At 43.6% G+C, this 19,759-nt stretch overlaps 1 protein-coding gene across 3 annotated transcripts in view; it reads right to left on the reverse strand.

Annotated features, from left to right (window-relative positions):
* Window positions 1-2,354: 2,354 nt before the first annotated feature.
* The window catches only part of LOC129861131 (uncharacterized), a 39,511-nt gene continuing 22,106 nt past the window's right edge, over window positions 2,355-19,759 (reverse strand). For 2 of the 3 annotated variants that reach the window (XM_055932281.1, XM_055932282.1), the window contains exons 5-11: window positions 8,052-8,164; window positions 7,244-7,344; window positions 6,369-6,455; window positions 5,915-6,062; window positions 5,687-5,766; window positions 5,406-5,499; window positions 2,355-4,610 (exon numbers count right to left, since the gene is read on the reverse strand). In XM_055932281.1, coding sequence (XP_055788256.1) covers window positions 4,204-4,610; window positions 5,406-5,499; window positions 5,687-5,766; window positions 5,915-6,062; window positions 6,369-6,455; window positions 7,244-7,344; window positions 8,052-8,164 — 1,030 coding nt within the window. In that variant the 3' untranslated portion in view covers window positions 2,355-4,203. Of the gene's footprint in view, window positions 4,611-5,405; window positions 5,500-5,686; window positions 5,767-5,914; window positions 6,063-6,368; window positions 6,456-7,243; window positions 7,345-8,051; window positions 8,165-8,469; window positions 9,025-19,759 lie in introns of those variants that run through there. The other variant, XM_055932283.1, reaches the window with a different exon arrangement.

Below are 19,759 nucleotides of genomic sequence, written 5' to 3' on the forward strand. Positions count from 1 at the left end.
CCACAAAGAAATGCCACCCCACACCATGACTGACCCATCGCCAAACCGGTCATGCTGGAGGATGTTGCAGGCAGCAGAACGTTCTCCACGGCGTCTCCAGACTCTGTCACGTCTGTCACATGTGCACATGTGCTCAGTGTGAACCTGCTTTCATCTGTGAAGAGCACAGGGCGCCAGTGGCGAATTTGCCAATCTTGGTGTTCTCTGGCAAATGCCAAACGTCCTGCACGGTGTTGGGCTGTAAGCACAACCCCCACCTGTGGACGTCGGGCCCTCATACCACCCTCATGGAGTCTGTTTCTGACCGTTTGAGCAGACACATGCACATTTGTGGCCTGCTGGAGGTCATTTTACAGGGCGCTGGCAGTGCACCTCCTTGCACAAAGGCGGAGGTAGCGGTCCTGCTGCTGGGTTGTTGCCCTCCTACGGCCTCCTCCACGTCTCCTGATGTACTGGCCTGTCTCCTGGTAGCGCCTGCATGCTCTGGACACTACGCTGACAGACACAGCAAACCTTTTTGCCACAGTTCGCATTGATGTGCCATCCTGGATGAACTGCACTACCGGAGCCACTTGTGTGGGTTGTAGACTCCGTCTCATGCTACCACTAGAGTGAGAACACCGCCAGCATTCAAAAGTGACCAAAACATCAGCCAGGAAGCATAGGAACTGAGAAGTGGTCTGTGGTCACCACCTGCAGAATCACTCCTGTTTTGGGGGGTGTCTTGCTAATTGCCTATAATTTCCACCTTTTGTCTATTCCATTTGCACAACAGCATGTGAAATTTATTGTCAATCAGTGTTGCTTCCTAAGTGGACAGTTTGATTTCACAGAAGTGTGATTGACTTGGAGTTACATTGTGTTGTTTAAGTGTTCCCTTTATTTTTTTGAGCAGTGTATAAATGAGCTCTCCACAATGAATTTCAATAGAAAACTTGTAAACATAGACAAGATCCTGCAACCATGGAGAGGTAAATACCTGTCTATTTATGGAAAAATGACACTGATTAACTCCTTAGTCATATCTCAATTTACTTATGGCGCTTCCTACTCCTTATGATTCGTTTTTCAAATCATATGAGCAAAAAATATTTAGCTTTATCTGGAATGCTAAGCCAGACAACATAAAGCGTGCCTATCTATATAGTGAATATGAACTGGATGGTTTGAGATTAAATATAAAAGCACTAAACCTCTCTTTAAAAGCTTCACTTAAACAAAAGTTTTACTTGAACCCAAAATAGTTCTCAAGTAGATTACTAAGAAAAGCTCACCCATTGTTAAAAATTGCCTTTTTGCCAATTGCCATGTCTCATTTTTGATTAATTAGAACAAATATTACAACAAATATTATGGTTGAACTCAAATGTGGTGGTTGATAAAATACCTATATTTTTGGAAAATATGTTTGAAAAGGTTATTTTGTTTTTAAATGATATTGTAAATTGGAATGGTAGAGTTACAGTACCAGTCAAAAGTTTGGACACCTACTCATTCAAGGGTTTTTTATTATTTTTAATATTTTCTACATTGTAGAATAATAGTGAAGACATCCAAACTTTTGACTGGTACTGTATGTCTTTCATGAAGTTATCGGATTTGTTTGGGAAGGTCTGCTCAATCCAAGATTACCCCGGAAATGGAGGAGGCAGGTGGCAGCGGGAGGAGGTAGGGAACTGGTCTGTCTGCCCAATATAAAGGATTAAAACTGACAGAGGATTAAAAATAGCATAAATAGGAAAGTATACCAGTTTAATTTTAGGACCAGGATGTTGACAGCTGTGCCATACAGACTGCAAAATAGCTGAGAATCTGTGTTTGATGTACTGATTCCATGGCACAGGGTGTATGAGTTGATATATAAAACAACGCAAAATTGATTGTACAGAATTCCTTGGGGGAGTGGAGGGAGAGGTTTTTTTGGGGGGGGGGGGGTCTTGGATGGTCGAGGGGCAGCTCTCGGGGAACTGTGGGGGGATCTTGGATGTTTGGTACCCTGGCGGTTGGGAGATGGGCCGGTGGCCGATAGGTCGCTGATTTGGGTCCCCGATTTGACTTGGTGGGAGATCTGTCGACGTGCCCTTGGGCAGGGCACTTGACTCTGGTTGCCCCTGTGGATCGCTCTGCATGGGAGTCTGCTTGATGACTGAATGTAAATGATAATCGGCTTCACTGCAGGTATATTGAATGTTTTAATATTCAATAAAAATACCAAATAACACACAAACATTGACTTGAGCCACACCTGATCAATCTGGTGCAGTGTGTCTGCTGATAGTCTGGACTATGGGCCCTGTATGCATGCTGCATTGAGAGCTGAACATACAAGGACATATCAACCACCCACCTCGTGCTGTGCATATTTCATGAGTTTTAATAATTAAAAAGCCTATTGAAAGATTCAAGGGCACATCAGCATGTATGTGTGCATGAAACTACAGACAGAGATGCTCTTTAAACATAGGGTCATCCAACAAGATGAGAGAGAGGACAGCTGATAGATACACAGTAGCCCACCACAGAAATATAATACCAACCACACATGGCTGCTGTCACACTAACCTGAAGACCACTGAGCTGGGGAAAACAAGGTGTTTAGGGCCTAGATTTAATCAGATCAAGTGTTAACTGACAATAGCGATGCGGATGTTTTGGAGGAACTGCGTTGAAGACGTCAAATCTTTGTCACTAAGCCACACCCGCCCCACTCACATTAGAAGTTCAGAACGAGATAATTACGCTCAAATCGAAAAATCATTCAACTAAATAATGAGGATTTCTATCAGCCTAATGGACGTGTAGATTCAATCTCACATTCCACTGTTTGAACTTGTAAACAAGGCTGCATGGGATTTCTGTTAATACGACCCTATGCAGGCAATGTCTGCTTTACTGTAGGTATAATTCCAAGAGTCACTTGTGGATTTGTCAACTCTAATGTAGTTCCACCTCCGACACTGCCAAAACAACTGCTATGCTGATATTGGTTCAAGCAGATCTAATTGAATTAAGCCCTTAGTCTGAGGCACACTGAAGCAGGCTAAACTCAGTCCCTTGGTGAGAGACTGTAGTTTTACTGGATGTCATAGTACTGTACTATACCCTAGTGTGTTTCCCCATAGTGGAGTACATGTGATCTTGTATCTGACCTTTAACCCCAGGCTGTGGGTACACTCCCTGTTAGTTTCAGCAGCTGCGATAGTGGCAGTCTGGGGGAATCATCATGTTCATTAGAGCGTCTGTCTCTTGTACAGTATCAATGCCTCATTACCACAGTTACAAGAGATGGAAAGACCCCCGAAATACCCCTGCTCCTGCCCCCCAGCTGGCACCCACCCCTAATCTTCTAGCCTGTCATCTAATTGCCCCTCAGTGCTACACCCACCCCTAATCTTCTAGCCTGTCATCTAATTGCCCCTCAGTGCTACCCCCACCCCAAATCTTCCTCTGACCCCTCCTGTTTGCATATATCCAGACCCTTGAGTGAACAGCCAGTCAGCTAGCTCTGTCAAGGAACATCAGAGGACTCCACCATGATCTACTTCCCTAGTGAAACTCTTCCCAGTGTACGCCAGACAGGTCTACCCACATCTTCCACCCTAGTAATCCTCAAACAAACACAACACCAGCATACCGCAAACAAAGGCCCACCACAGACCACCTCAAACACAGAGACATTTCCCTCTTGAGTAATGTAATAGAAATAAAAAAATTCTCCTTGTCTGAAGGGATGTCATGAAAGAGTACAGGAAGAGGATTTTTACAAAAACTATCAATAACTATTGTGCGTATTGTAAATTAAACAAGCTGCTTTAGGTCAATATCTTATTTTACTTAAAAGCCCTTTCCATACACAGAGACATATTGACGCTATATACATTACATTCTTAATTATATGGGTACAGGGTAACATTTATCACACGTTGACACTATTTTTAAAAATAAAAGTAAAAGGCTGTATATCTGTGTGCCCTGTCATAGTTCATGCTGTCATTCCCCCTCATGCCCCTCCCATCTGTCATTTTCAGTTTCAGCCCCCCAGGCCTTCTCTTCCCACCACATTTCCTTCTACTCCTGCCATCCTCTAACTTCCCATCATCATCTATACACACATTTATTCACACATTTACATGTTCTTCCTCCAGTACCCCATCTCAACTTCCCTCCAACCCAGATGCTCTGGTCCATCTTCTCTTTTCTCCTCTAGTTCCTGTACTCGTCTCCACAATCTCCGATGAGGCTCATGAGGTCACGCGAGCGCTGCAGCACGCCGTCTATGGTGCGCAGGTCTTGCGCCGTGAGCTCCAACTCTGGGCTGCAGCTGTGCAGGCTGTCCTTGATGTGTTCCGCCCCAGCAACGCCGAGACGACAGCCCACGATGACTCCAGCCACTGCTGGCCGGTCCAGAATGTAGCGGGTAGCCACGTTGGCAATGGAGCAGCTGTGGCCCTGGGCAACACCGCCCAAGAGAACCAGCAGCTCCTGGAACAGCCCCCATCCTCCCCAGCCATCAATCACCTTCTTGTATTTACTGAGGGAGGCAGTGTTGAGCTCCACCCTGCTTGTAGGCTCTGCCTTCCCCAGATAGCGCTCTGAGAGTAGACCACCAGCTGAGAAGTAGAGGGGGGATCGAGCGATGGAGGTTTAAAAAGATGGAGGAGGGTGGGGTTGGATACAGAAAGAGAGACAGAGACAGGGTAAAGATGAAGAAGAGAGGAGATTGGGTGAAGAGGGAAGCAGAGAAACAGCAGAGACGCATCGTCAGTTTGGACTCCATCTTAGATTGCCACCATTTTATATCACTACACCCCACATTGCAAGAGTCAATACGGAAAGGATTTCTAAAATCGCTAACACTATATTAAATGACTTGCTAATTTCAGTAATACTAATAACCATAATGCATCAAAGCAAAGCATGCAGTATCTCAGATTTTTTCCCCAACATATCTGGCGAGAGTACGTTATGTTTTTCATTACGACTTATGCGGGAGAGTCAGTAATTTCAAAGGCATTATCAGATCAGAATATCAAGTGGTCCATGACTAGAATGAGCAATTATGGGTCTGTCTAAAGTTATGTGATTTACGATATAATATCGTAAGTCACATAAGTTGAAGAAAACAGACCATAACCGGTCACTAAGGTTGCAACAGTAACTGTGAGCTAGCCTGGTCTAGATCTATAGGTCAGATGGGTAGGCTAAACCCCATACAGACCTGGGCCAGGCTAACTGGGACCTAATCCAACCCTTCACCACTGACTCTCTCAGTGCAGTGACATGAATGCTTGTGCTTCTTCATCCTCTTAAATGGCTAACCCCTGATGAACTAGAGCAGCCAAATAGTAGGAGTAGAGTAGTGGCCGTGATGACTTAATCCCATATGACCTCAGACCGGTCCTCACCCAGAGTTCCATAGGTGAGGAGCTGGATGCCGTGAGACAGGCAGACCGCCTCCATCTTAACAGCGGGCCGCTGGTCAATCAGAGAGTACTGCACCTGGGAGGAAACATCACTGGACATTAATACTGGACATACTGAACGCTGACGCAGACTAATGTACTGAACATGCACAGATTTCACAATATTCTATAAGGCACAAGGAAATTGCCTCCCATTAAGCTAGTGAGAAAGCGAGAGAAAGATGGGGAAAACAAATGAGGGAATGAGGGAGCAGGCACTGTACCTGGTTACTGGAGACTCTGATCCCTTTGTTTGTGATCTCCTCAAGCCTCTGAGTGTCAAAGTTGGTGAGGGCCAGCTCTCCTGAAGAGTAAGAAAATAAGGAGTACATCTAAACTTGACAAACAGGCACAGCTCATCAACAAGTACACAAGGTACATGGGTGAACTGTGAATCTTAACAAAGAGCTTGTGTGCATGGGATTAGTAAATGGTTATATAAGATGACCTACGTATGAGTCCATCCTGCTGCAGGTCAGACAGGTGCCCCAGGGCATGCAGGTATCTATTATCGCTGTAGTTCCACCAGTGGAACTGCACACAGTCCAGAGAATCCACCTGCATACGGTCCATGGAACGCTGCAATGCCTTCTCCACAACCTAGTGACGAGACATATTAAAGATGTCTACACCAGGCGTGAGTTATCTTACCCTGTTATGGCTGGTGAGGGTGCAGGCTTTTGTTGCAGCCAAGTGACATAGGTGAACCAGAACAGACACCTCAAAATAGAATTAGATAAGGGAGTCTCTCACAGAGCTGAAAGTTGTCCTGAGACACTGCCCTCAAGCAGTTCTAATTGTTAATTGGTGGGTGTGATATACAGTATTTAGCGTTCAGATTTTAATGGATGGTAGACAACTTGCAGGATGACTTTTCACACACTAGTCTGTATTAAAAAGACTCACCTTGCGGTCCATTGGTCCAGGTCGTGGCACCCATTTGGTCAAACCCTGCAGGGCTGGTGCAGCATCATAGCTGAGTTTCGATTTCAGCTAGAAAACAGAATGCTACAATTACAGTCCATGCCATCTGTGAAAAGACACTGAAAAGTATTCACAAAATGTACTCAGTCTGGTTGTGTACCACACTTTATATAATAACACCCTCAGTCCACATAATCCCCTCAAAGATCTCAGACACTTTTCAGTCAGACGTGAGAGACCATATAAATCTCTCCGTTTCACACGTGAGAGCAGAGCAGATGTGTCTAGTTACAGACAGGCGATTCAATCCTCAGAGAGGTTGGTGTTGGGAAGCATTCTCGGAGGACATTATTCCAGGTGTCAAAACACATCCAAGTCAAAATCGTGTGAGATGCAGCGTGCCTGGGCACTGACAAGGTCTGAAATCCAAAGGAATCAATAAATGAAGATGCAAATTTTAAAAAATCTTCAAATTTAAAAAAAATATTCATATTAAAACCAATGTTAATGGTGAAAAAAAAGAGTGTGGGTGTAAGAGTGCATCTGACAATGTGTGTATGACTATGGCTTGACGTGTAAGGGCTTTTTCATGTGTGTGTATAAGTGAGAGTGAGAATTTACTGATCTTCCATACACCATCTCTCCCCTGATTCTTGAGAGCGAGACTAAGCAGCCCAACCGCAGAATAGCAACTGTGCTACATTAGCTCCCTCCTGTGCCAATTCAGGGATACTGCTCCACTTGCACACACATCTGAGATCAATGTTCATACAATCTACAATATGTACATACACTTTCAATCCAACAGGTTCATAATCTGGAGTTTGTGTGGTGTAGGTTACAACAACAATTCATACCTGGCTGTTGAAGTGTCCAAAAATCTCCTCCGCTGGTCCATAGATATCTGCCATGTCAAAAGTTGTTAGCCCAGCATCAATATAGGCTTGCATCGCCTGCACTGGAATAGGAAAAGGGGGTTTGATAATAACTGTTAGGGAAATAAAAATTGTGGGTAAAAAAATGCTATAATAGGTAGCATCATCTATTTATTTTTTTAATTATATAGTACCCATTTTTCCATTGATACTGTATGGAACTGATAGGCTATAGCTATAACCAGCAGCCTACTACCCTGCATCTCACTCCTGGCTTACTTCTGAAGTTAAGCAGTGTTGGTCCTGGTCAGTCCCTGGATGGGAGACCAGATGCTGCTGGAAGTGGTGTTGGAGGGCCAGCAGGAGGTACCCTTTCCTCTGGTCTAAAAAAACAAACATCCCAATTCCCCAGGGCAGTGATTGGGGCCATTGCCCTGAGTAGGGTGCTGTCTTTTGGATGGGACGTTAAACGGGTGTCCTGACTCTCTGTGGTCATTAAAGATCCCATGGCACTTATTGTAAGAATAGGGGTGTTAACCCTGGTGTCCTGGCTAAATTTCCAATCTGACCCTCATACAGTCACCTAATCATCCCCAGTTTACAATTGGATCATTCATCCTGTGACTGTTCCCCAGGTTGTTGCTGTAAATTATAATTTGTTCTCAGTTAAATAAACTGGACAAAATATTGTGTGGGGCACTCACTCAAGACATTAGCTAGACACTTAACGTCTAAAAACGTGTGAATAAATTAGATTTTGGAGTGAACTTTTACCCTACTTTCAGTTTACCTGCTTTGGGATGATCCACCGGACCATGAGCACCTGATACCTGCCACATGCCGTTCAGGATGCGGCATATCTCCAAGCCCCCTGCCAGCGTAACTTTGGGCACTTGAGCCATCCTAAAAAAAAAATGCAGGATAGTAAACAGACTGCATTCCATTCTAAATTAAACCAATATCTAGATCAAATGCTTTCAACATTTCGGGTTGTGTACTCATCTGTTGAACTGACATCATATCTAATACAGAAATTAGCTGGTTCATTTAAACTCGACATTCATCGTACGGTTGTTGATACTTCCAGCAGCTTAGCTGTTATCAAAGTTAACTCCTTCGACGCTTAACGTTAGCTGTTATCAAAGTTATATATTTCGTCGAAGGAGTTAACTGGAGTATGCAACATTTTGCACTAAAATATTATTTACCTTTCTTTGCGATGTAGTTACTGTGTAGACGGTTTACAGCCTCGGAGTGTGTTTAGCTAACTACTGCTAACTGTAATAAAAAAAACATTACAAAACATATTATGCAGTTTATGCAAGACTCTGTAGTTCTTCTGCTTCTTCTTCGATGCTGTTTAACCGCGGTTGGCATCCAATAAATGTTGCATTACCGCCACCTACTAGACTGGAGTATAACTCCCTTAAACTTTGCTTAAAAAAATATATATAAACATATACTACAAATACCCTACCATCTAACACTACACTCACAAAATAATAATAATAATTACCATTCTCCACTATTTAAATCTATTTAGTCCTACTTCAGGCCAACAACAAGAATGGATGGGACTCCGCTACTTAACACACCCTGTAACTCTTCCGATGTCAAGTCTCACACACCCAAATACCTCTCTGCAGCTGCCACCACAACCTCTATTTTCTGTGACTTACGTTCCATCCCTGCAATATAGTTGATAACCATTGCTATAAATGCCAAAAATCCAATATTACTGAAACATACAGTAGCAGTCAAAAGTTTGGACCCACCTACTCATTCAAGGGTTTTTCTTTATTATAACAATTTTCTACACTGTAGAATAATAGTGAAGACCTCAAAACTATGAAATAACACATATGGAATCATGTAGTAACCAAAAAAAGTGTTAAACAAAAATATATATTCTATATTTGAGATTCTTCAAAGTAGCCACCCTTTTGTTTTATACTTTTTTGGTTACTACATGATTCCATATGTGTTATTTCATAATTTTGAGGTCTTCACTATTATTCTACAATGTAGAAAATAGTAGATTTTTTTTTTTTTGAATGAGTAGGTGGGTCCAAACTTTTGACGGGTAGTGTATATCACTTGTTGGTTTATCCATCTGTACTGGTACAGATCTACTACTCACACCACTCCTCTCATGATCCCCCCTTAACCCATCCTCTACTATCTTCACTGCCTCATCATATGACAACTTCTGCACTACTCTAACCCTGGAAATCTCAACCTGTCTCTCGCACAGGACATTTCTGTCCCCCAGTCCCATAGGCACTCCTAAAATTAACACGTACTGTACCACTACTTTCCCCAATGCTACACATTCCTTTGTCTCAAGCCCTTGTGCACACTTCTCACACCTAGGAACTTCCCTCCTACACACTGCTGCCACATGCCCATAAGCTTGACACCTGTAACAATGTAATGTATTAGGCACAAAAGCTCGTACAGGATCACTTTGTCGGGCAAAGACCCGGGATCTTCCCCTTCAGTTGGTCAGCTTTCACATTTACCGCTACCCCAGTAATCACTCCTTTCAATGCCACCCTTTTCTTGAGAGCAAAACAATTCACATTTCTTTCCCACATTCGTTTAAAGTGGAGAGCTCTGTTATTCTCAACCAATGGTTGGTTTATCAGCATCTCGCCAGCAACACCAAAAAATTACTTAGGAAATGTTCAAAATAAAAGTCCCCCATGTAGCAGTAGAAATGTGTCAATACCCTGTAATTATTCATAATATATTGAAAACTAGTTCATATTTGTTCATATTTAAGTTTCATTTGCATTAAATGTGGGTTCTACAATATGTTCCAAGGTCAAAAAATTGGCCACAATCCAAATCACTGTATATGGATTAGCCTACATACTGTACTTGTCAGCGGTGCAGGCCTACCAATGAGAACTTTTTAAAATACCTACCACTTCTTTCTGGGTGCAGGCCTATCAATGAGAACTTTTTAAAATACCTACCACTTCTTTCTGGGTGCAGGCCTACCAAAGATATCTTTTTTTAAAGACCTACTACTTCTTTATGAATGGACCGTCTCACTCTCCGCCCATTCATCGCCATTTTACCTGTTGTTGTTGTCTTAGCCAATTAGCTGTTGTTGTCTTAGCTAGCTCTCCCAATCAATACCTGTGATTGCTTTATGCCTCGCTTTGGCTTTCTCAAATGTCAATATGCCTTGTATACTGTTGTTTAGGATAGTTATCATTGTTTTAGTTTACTGCGGAGCCCCTAGTACCACTCAACATGCCTCAGATACCTCCTTTGTCCCACCTCACCCAGCATAACTGCATCCAGAGATGCAACCTCTCTTATTGTCACTCACTGCCTGGGTTTACCTCCAATGTACTCGCACCCTACCATACCCGTCTGTACATTATGCCCTGAACCTATCCTACCACGCCCAGAAATCTGCTCCTTTTATTCTCTGTCCACAACGCACTAGACGACAAGTTTTGATAGCCTTTAGCCGTACCCTCATCCTACTCCTCCTCTGTTACTCGGGTGATGTGGAGGTTAACCCAGGCCCTGCATGTCCCCAGGCACTCTCATTTGTTGACTTCTGTAACCGAAAAATCCTTGGTTTCATGCATGTTAACATCAGAAGCCTCCTCTCTAAGTTTGTTTTACTCATTGCTTTAGCACACTCCGCCAACCCTGATGTCCTTGCCATGTCTGAATCCTGGCTTAGGAAGGCCACCAAAAATTCTGAGATTTCCATCCCCAACTACAACATTTTCCATCAAGATAGAACTGCCAAAGAAGGAGGAGTTGCAGTCTACTGCAGAGATAGCCTGCAAAGTTCTGTCATACTTTCCAGGTCTATGCCCAAACAGTTCGAACTTCTAATTTTTAAAATGAATCTCTCCAGAAATAAGTCTCTCACTGTTGTTACAAACGCCCTTCAGCTCCCAGCTGTGCCCTGGACACCATATGTGAATTAATTGCCCCCCCATCTATCTTCAGAGTTCGTTCTGTTAGGTGACCTAAACTGGGATATGCTTAACACCCCGGCAGTCCTACAATCTAAACTAGATGCCCTCAATCTCACACAAATTATCAAGGAACCCACCAGGTACAACCCTAAATCCGTAAACATGGGCACCCTCATAGATAATATCCTGACCAACTTGCCCTCCAAATACACCTCTGCTGTTTTCAATCAGGATCTCAGCGATCCCTGTATCGGTCAAACGGTCAAACGACCACCCCTTATCACTGTCAAACGCTCCCTAAAAGACTTCTGCGAGCAGGCCTTTCTAATCGACCTGGCCCGGGTACCTGGAAGGATATTGACCTCATCCCGTCAGTTGAGGATTTCTTCATCATCTTAAATAAGCATGCCCCTTTCAAAAAATGTAGAACTAAGAACAGATATAGCCCTTGGTTCATTCCAGACCTGACTGCCCTCAACCAGCACAAAAACATCCTGTGGCGAACTGCACTAGCATCGAATAGTCCCCGCAATATGCAACTTTTCAGAGAAGTCAGGAACCAATACAGGCAGTCAGTCAGGAAAGCTAAGGCTAGCTTCATCAAACAGAAATCTGCATCCTGTAGCTCTAACTCCAAAAAGTTTTGGGACACTGTAAAGTCCATGAAGAATAAGAGCACCTCCTCCCAGCTGCCAACTGCACTAAGGCTAGATAATACTGTCACCACCCATAAATACACGATAATCAAACATTTCAATAAGCATTTATCCACGGCTGGCCATGCTTTCCTCCTGGCTACCCCATCCCCGGCCAACAGCTCCGTACCCCCGCAGCTACTTGCCCAAGCCTCCCCAGCTTCTCCTTCACCCAAATCCAGATAACAGATGTTCTGAAAGAGCTGCAAAACCTGGACCCGTACAAATCAGCTGGGCTAGACAATCTGGACCCTCTCTTTCTAAAATTATCCGCCGCCATTGTTGCAACCCCTATTACCGGTCTGTTAAACCTCTCTTTCGTATCTTTTGAGATCCCTAAAGATTGGAAAGCTGCCGCGGTCATCCCCCTATTCAAAGGTGGTGACACTCTAGACCCAAACTGTTACAGACCTACATCCATCCTTCCCTGCCTTTCTAAAGTCTTTGAAAGCCACGTCAATAAACAGATCACTGACCATTTAGAATCCCACCGTACCTTCTCCGCTGTGCAATCCGGTTTCCGAGCTGGTCATGGGTGCACCTCAGCTACACTCAAGGTACTAAACGATATCATAACCGCCATCGATAAAAGACAGTACTGTGCAGCCGTCTTCATCGACCTGACCAAGGCTTTCAACTGTCAATCACCGCATTCTTATCGGCAGACTCAACAGCCTTGGTTTCTCAAATGACTGCCTCGCCTGGTTCACCAACTACTTCTCAGACAGAGTTCAGTGTGTCAAATCGGAGGGCCTGTTGTCCGGACCTCTGGCAGTCTCTATGGAGGTACTACAGGGTTCAATTCTCGGACCGACTATTTTCTCTGTATATATCAACGATGTCGCTCTTGCTATGGGTGATTCCCTGATCCACCTCTACTCAGACGATACCATTCTGTATACATCTGGCCCTTCTTTGGACACTGTGTTAAAACCTCCAAACGAGCTTCAATGCCATACAACACTCCTTCTGTGGCCTCCAACTGCTCTTAAACGCTAGTAAAACTAAATGCATGCTCTTCAACCGTTCGCTGCCCGCACCCGCCCGCCCGACTAGCATCACTACTCTGGACGGTTCCGACTTAGAATATGTGGACAGCTACAAATACCTAGGTGTCTGGCTAGACTGTAAACTCTTCTTCCAGACTCATATTAAACATCTCCAATCCAAAATGAAATCTAGAATCAGCGTCCTCTTTCGCAACAAAGCCTCCTTCACAACACCGCCAAACATACCCTCGTAAACTGACTATCCTACCAATCCTTGACTTCGGCGATGTCATCAAACAAAATAGCCTCCAACACTCTACTCTGCAAACTGGATGCAGTCTATCACAGTGCCATCTGTTGTGTCACCAAATCCCCATACACCGCTCTCGTCGGCTGGCCCTCGCTACATATTCGTCTCAAGACTCACTGGCTCCAGGTCATCTATAAGTCTTTGCTAGGTAAAGCTCCGCCTTATCTCAGCTCACTGGTCACGATAACAACACCCACCCGTAGCACGTGCTCCAGCAGGTATATCTCACTGGTCATCCCCAAAGCCAACACCTGTTTTGGCCGCCTTTCCTTACAGTTCTCTGCTGCCAATGACTGGAACGAATTCCAATAATCGCTGAAGCTGGAGACTTATAATTCCCTCACAAACTTTAAACACCAGCTATCTGAGCAGCTAACCGATCGCTGCAGCTCTACATAGCCCATCTGTAAATAGCCCATCCAATCTACCTACCTCATCCCCATATTGTTTTTATTTACTTTTCTGCTCTTTTGCACACCAGTATATCTACTTGCACATCATCATCTGCACATCTATCACTCGTGTTAATTTGCTAAATTGTAATTACTTCGCTACTATGGCCTATTTATTGCCTTACATCCTCATGCCATTTGCACACACTGTACATAGACTTCATTTTTTTTTATTGTGTTATTGACTGTACGTTTGTTTATTCCATGTGTAACTCTGTGTTGTTGTTTGTGTCGCACTGCTTTGTTTTATCTTGGCCAGGTAGCAGTTGTAAATGAGAACTTGTTCTCAACTAGCCTACCTGGATAAAAAAAGGTGAAATAAAAATGTAATTTTCATTGTCACGAGTCAACGTAAACACACTATTATTTGGAGTGGTAAACCTGAACTCCCCAAAATTTGCCTCGTCTGACAAAACACACTTCAGTGTATCCTCACTTATTTTGACGTCCAACTCTCCAATTACATTTGAAGCCAGAAGTTTACATACACTTAGGTTGGAGTCATTAAAACTCGTTTTTCAACCACTCCACAAATTTCTTGTTAATAAACTAGTTTTGGCAAGTCGGTTAGGACATCTACTTTGTGCATGACACAAGTACTTTTTCCCAACAATTGTTCACAGACAGATTATTTCACTTATAATTCACTGCATCACAATTCCAGTGGGTCAGAAGTTTACATACACTAAGTTGACTGTGCCAAGTGAGGATGGCTTTCACTTCAGCAATAATAAATTCATGAACTTCTTTGAGGAAAAGATCATGATCATTAGAAAGCAAATTACGGACTCCTCTTTAAATCTGCATATTCCTCCAAAGCTCAGCTGTCCTTAGTCTGCACAACTCTGCTAGGACCTAGGATCAAGAGAGACACTTAAGTGTTTTAGTACTATATCTCTTGACAAAATGATGAAAATAATCATGGCCTCTAAACCTTCAAGCTGCATACTGGACACTATTCCAACTAAACTACTTAAAGAGCTGCTTCATGTGCCTGGCCCTCCTATGTTGAACATAATAAACGGCTCTCTATCCACCGGATGTGTACCAAACTCACTAAAAGTGGCAGTAATAAAGCCTCTCTTGAAAAAGCCAAACCATGACCCAGAAAATATTAAAAACTATCGGCCTATATCGAATCTTCCATTCCTCTCAAATATTTTAGAAAAAACTGTTGCGCATCAACTCACTGCCTTCCTGAAGACAAACAATGTATACAAAATGCTTCAGTCTGGTTTTAGACCCCATCATAGCACTGAGACTGCACTTGTGAAGGTGGTAAATAACCTTTTAATGGCGTCAGACTGAGGCTCTGCATCTGTCCTCGTGCTACTAGACCTTAGTGCTGCCTTTGATACCATCGATCACCACATTCTTTTGGAGAGATTGGAAACCCAAATTGGTGTACACGGACAAGTTCTGGCCTGGTTTAGATCTTATCTGTCGGAAAGATATCAGTTTGTCTCTGTGAATGGTTTGTCCTCTGACAAATCAACTGTACATTTCGGGTGTTCCTCAAGGTTCCGTTTTAGGACCACTATTGTTTTCACTATATTTTTTACCTATTGGGGATGTCGTTTGAAAACATAATGTTAACTTTCACTGCTATGCGGATGACACACAGCTGTACCTTTCAATGAAACATGGTGAAGCCCCAAAATTGCCCTCGCTTGAAGCCTGTGTTTCAGACATGAGGAAGTGGATGGCTGAAAACGTTCTACTTTTAAACTCGGACAAAACAGAGATGCTTGTTCTAGGTCCAAAGAAACAAAGAGATCTTCTGTTGAATCTGACAATTAATCTTGATGGTTGTAAAGTCGTCTCAAATAAAACTGTGAAGGACCTCGGCGTTACTCTGGACCCTGATCTCTCTTTTGACGAACATATCAAGACTGTTTCAAGGACAGCTTTTTTCCATCTACGTAACATTGCAAAAATCAGAAATGTTCTGTCAAAAAAATGATGCAGAAAAATGTATCCATGCTTTTGTTACTTCTAGGTTAGACTACTGCAATGCTCTACTTTCCGGCTACCCGGATAAAGCACTAAATAAACTTCAGTTAGTGCTAAATACGGCTGCTAGAATCCTGACTAGAACCAAAATATTTGATCATATTACTCCAGTGGTAGCCTCCCTACACTGGCTTCCTGTTAAGGCAAGGGCTGATTTCAAGGTTTTACTGTTAACCTACAAAGCGTTACATGGGCTTGCTCCTACCTATCTTTCCGAGTTGGTCCTGCCGTACATACCTACACGTACCTACACACCTACGGTCACAAGACGCAGGCCTCCTAATTGTCCCTAGAATTTCTAAGCAAACAGCTGGAGGCAGAGCTTTCTCCTATAGATCTCCATTTTTATGGAATGGTCTGCCTACCCATGAGAGAGACGCAGACTCGGTCTCAACCTTTAAGTCTTTACTGAAGACTTATCTCTTCAGTGGGTCATATGATTGAGTGTAGTCTGGCCCAGGAGTGTGAAGGTGAACGGAAAGGCTCTGGAGCAACGAACCGCCCTTGCTGTCTCTGCCTGGCCGGTTCCCCTCTCTCCACTGGGATTCTCTGCCTCTAAACCTATTACAGGGGCTGAGTCACTGGCTTACTGGTGCTCTTTCATGTCGTCTCTGGGAGGGGAGCCTCACTTGAGTGGATTGAGTCACTGACGTGATCTTCCTGTCTGGGTTGGCGCCCCGCTCTGCCGTGGCGGAGATCTTTGTGGGCTATACTCTGCCTTGTCTCAGGATGGTAAGTTGGTGGTTGAAGGTATCCCTCTAGTGGTGTGGGGGCTGTGCTTTGGCAAAGTGGGTGGGGTTATATCCTTCCTGTTTGGCCCTGTCCGGGGGTATCATCGGATGGGGCCACAGTGTCTCCTGACCCCTCCTGTCTCAGCCTCCAGTATTTATGCTGCAGTAGTTTATGTGTCGGGGGCTAGGGTCAGTTTGTTATATCTGGAGTACTTCTCCTGTCTTATCCGGAGTCCTGTGTGAATTTAAGTATGCTCTCTAATTCTCTCTTTCTCTCTCTCTCTTGGAGGACCTGAGCCCTAGGACCATGCCTCAGGACGACCTGGGATGATGACTCCTTGCTGTCCCCAGTCCACCTGGCTGTGCTGCTGCTCCAGTTTCAACTGTTCTGCCTCCAGCTATGGAACCCTGACCTGTTCACCGGACGTGCTACCTGTCCCAGACCTACTGTTTTCAACTCTCTAGAGACCGCAGGAGCGGTAGAGATACTCTTAATGATCGGCTATGAAAAGCCAACTGACATTTACTCCTGAGGTGCTGACTTGCTGCACCCTCGACAACTACTGTGATTATTATTATCTGACCATGCTGGTCATTTATGAACATTTGAACATATTTGCCATGTTCTGTTATAATCTCCTCCCGGCACAGCCAGAAGAGGACTGGCCACCCCTCATAGCCTGGTTCCTCTCTAGGTTTCTTCCTAGGTTTTGGCCTTTCTAGGGAGTTTTTCCTAGCCACCGTGCTTCTACACCTGCATTGCTTGCTGTTTGGGGTTTTAGGCTGGGTTTCTGTACAGCACTTTGAGATATCAGCTGATGTACGAAGGGCTCTATAAATACATTTGATTTGATTTAAACAGCTTGGAAAATTCCAGGAAACGATGTCATGGCTTTAGAAGCTTCTGATAGGCTAATTGACATAGTTTGAGTCAATTGGAGGTGTACCTGTGGATATATTTCAAGGCCTACCTTCAAACTCAGTGCTTGTTTGCTTGACATCATGGGAAAATTAAAAAAAATCAACCAAGACCCCAGCAAAAAAGTATATACCTCCACAAGTCTGGTTCATCCTTGGGAGCAATTTCCAAACGCCTGAAGGTACCACGTTCATTTGTACAAACAATACTACAGAAGCATAAACACCATGGGACGACGCAGCCGTCATACCGCTCAGGAAGGAGACGTGTTCTGTCTCATAGCTTATTAGGGCTATACAGGCCACTAACAAAGTCAACTACACACAACTAAGGAGGCAAAACAGGCTACCTAAGTATGATTCCCAATCAGAGACAACGATAGACAGCTGCCTCTGATTGGGAACCAAACTCGGCCAAACACACAGAAATACAAAACATAGAATGCCCACCCCACATCACACCCTGACCTAACCAAATAGAGAAATAAAACGGCTCTCTAAGGTCAGGGCGCGACAACCTGAAAGGCCGCTCAGCAAGAAAGAAGCCACTGCTCCAAAACTGTCATAAAAAAGCCAGACTACAGTTTGCAACTGCACATGGGGACAAAGATCGTACTTTTTGGAAAAATGTCCTCTGGTCTGATGAAACAAAAATAGAACTGTTTGGCCATAATGACTATTGTTATGTTTGGAGGAAAAAGAGGTAGGCTTGCAAGCCGAAGAACACCATCCCAACCGTGAAGCACCGGGTGGCAGCATCATGTTGTGGGGGTGCTTTGCTACAGGCGGGACTGGTGCGCTTCACAAAATAGATGACATGAGGGAGGAAAATCATGTGGATATATTGAAGCAACATCTCAAAGACATCAGTCAGGAAGTTAAAGCTTGGTCGCAAATGGGTCTTCCAAACAGACAATAACCCCAAGCATACTTCCAAAGTTGTGGCAAAATGGCTTAAGGACAACAAAGTGAAGGTATTGGAGTGGCCATCACAAAGCCCTGACCTCAATCCCATAGAACATTTGTGGGCAGAACTGAATAAGCTTGTGCGAGCAAGGAGGCCTACAAACCTGACTCAGTTACACCAGCTCTGTCAGGAGGAATGGGCCAAAATTCACCCAACTTATTGTGGGAAGCTTGTGGAAGGCTACACGTAACGTTTGACCCAAGTTAAACAATTTAAATGCAATGCTATCAAATACAAATTGAGTGTATGTAAATGTATGACCCATTGGGAATGTGATGAAAAAAATAAAAGCTGAAATAAATCATTCTGTCTACTATTATTCTGACATTTCACATTCTTAAAATAAAGTTGTGATCCTAACTGGTCTAAAACAGGGAATTTTTACTAGGATTAAATGTCAGGAATTGTGAAAAACTGAGTTTAAATGTACTTGGCTAAGGTGTATGTAAACTTCCGATTTCAACAGTACATGTTTCTCATCTGATTCAGTTTTCATGGAGCTTACAATTTCCTCATCTGATAAACCTCTACTACAACTTTATGTCTCTAAGTGGTAGTAATAATTCCCAATATCCTGGGTGTCTGAGATTTGATTGAGCTGCACCACTGACACTCCATCATATGAAGATCGTATGCATCACCAAGAGCAGGGCAGGCCAGGGCTATCCATTGCAGTGTGTAATGCAGTGTAGCCTAGTTTTATTTACAACTTCCCAGCACTGCAAAAAAAACTCGGGAAGGAAGTACATTTTCATACAAATATAACTTTGCCCTGTGGTTCTCCAAGCACGCACTACGTATAGCCTAGGCCTATAGCCTAGTATAAACTATGGGTAATTTGATTGAGACCACATTAAATATAGGCACACTTGATATTGCACACCCAGCAGGGAATCAGGTATGATGGGCAGCACACACATAGCCATACATCAATTTTGCTTCGGCACCTAGAATATTTTTCACTCTATAATCCCATATGTAATTTATAAGCAGGCGTGTAGTGTATTGCATTGGGACCAATGGAGTGGGTGGACTCAATGTTGCTGCCTGGACAATGTTGCTGCCATAACACTAATATGCTGACCAGACCACTCGTGTGCATGTTGATTTTGTCCATCCACACCAGACACAATCAGGACACGCAGGTTGAAATATCAAAACAAACCCTGAATTAATTAATTTGGGACAGGTCAAAAAGCATTAAACATTTATGGCAATTTAGCTAGCTAACCTTCTGTTGCTAGCTAATTTGTCCTGGGATATAATCATTGGGTTGTTATTTGACCTGAAATGCACAAGGTCCTCCACGCCGACAATTAATCCACAGATTAAAGCATAAATCGAGTTTGTTTCTAGTAATCTCTCCTCCTTCAGGCTTCTTCTTCGGACTATATATGGAAGTTGGCAAACAACTTTAAGGTGCATTACCACCACCAACTGGACTGGAGTATGGACCTCAGTTCATCTTTC

This window comes from Salvelinus fontinalis, chromosome 8 (assembly GCF_029448725.1).
Source record: "Salvelinus fontinalis isolate EN_2023a chromosome 8, ASM2944872v1, whole genome shotgun sequence".
In the NCBI taxonomy this organism is placed as follows: Eukaryota; Metazoa; Chordata; class Actinopteri; order Salmoniformes; family Salmonidae; genus Salvelinus; species Salvelinus fontinalis.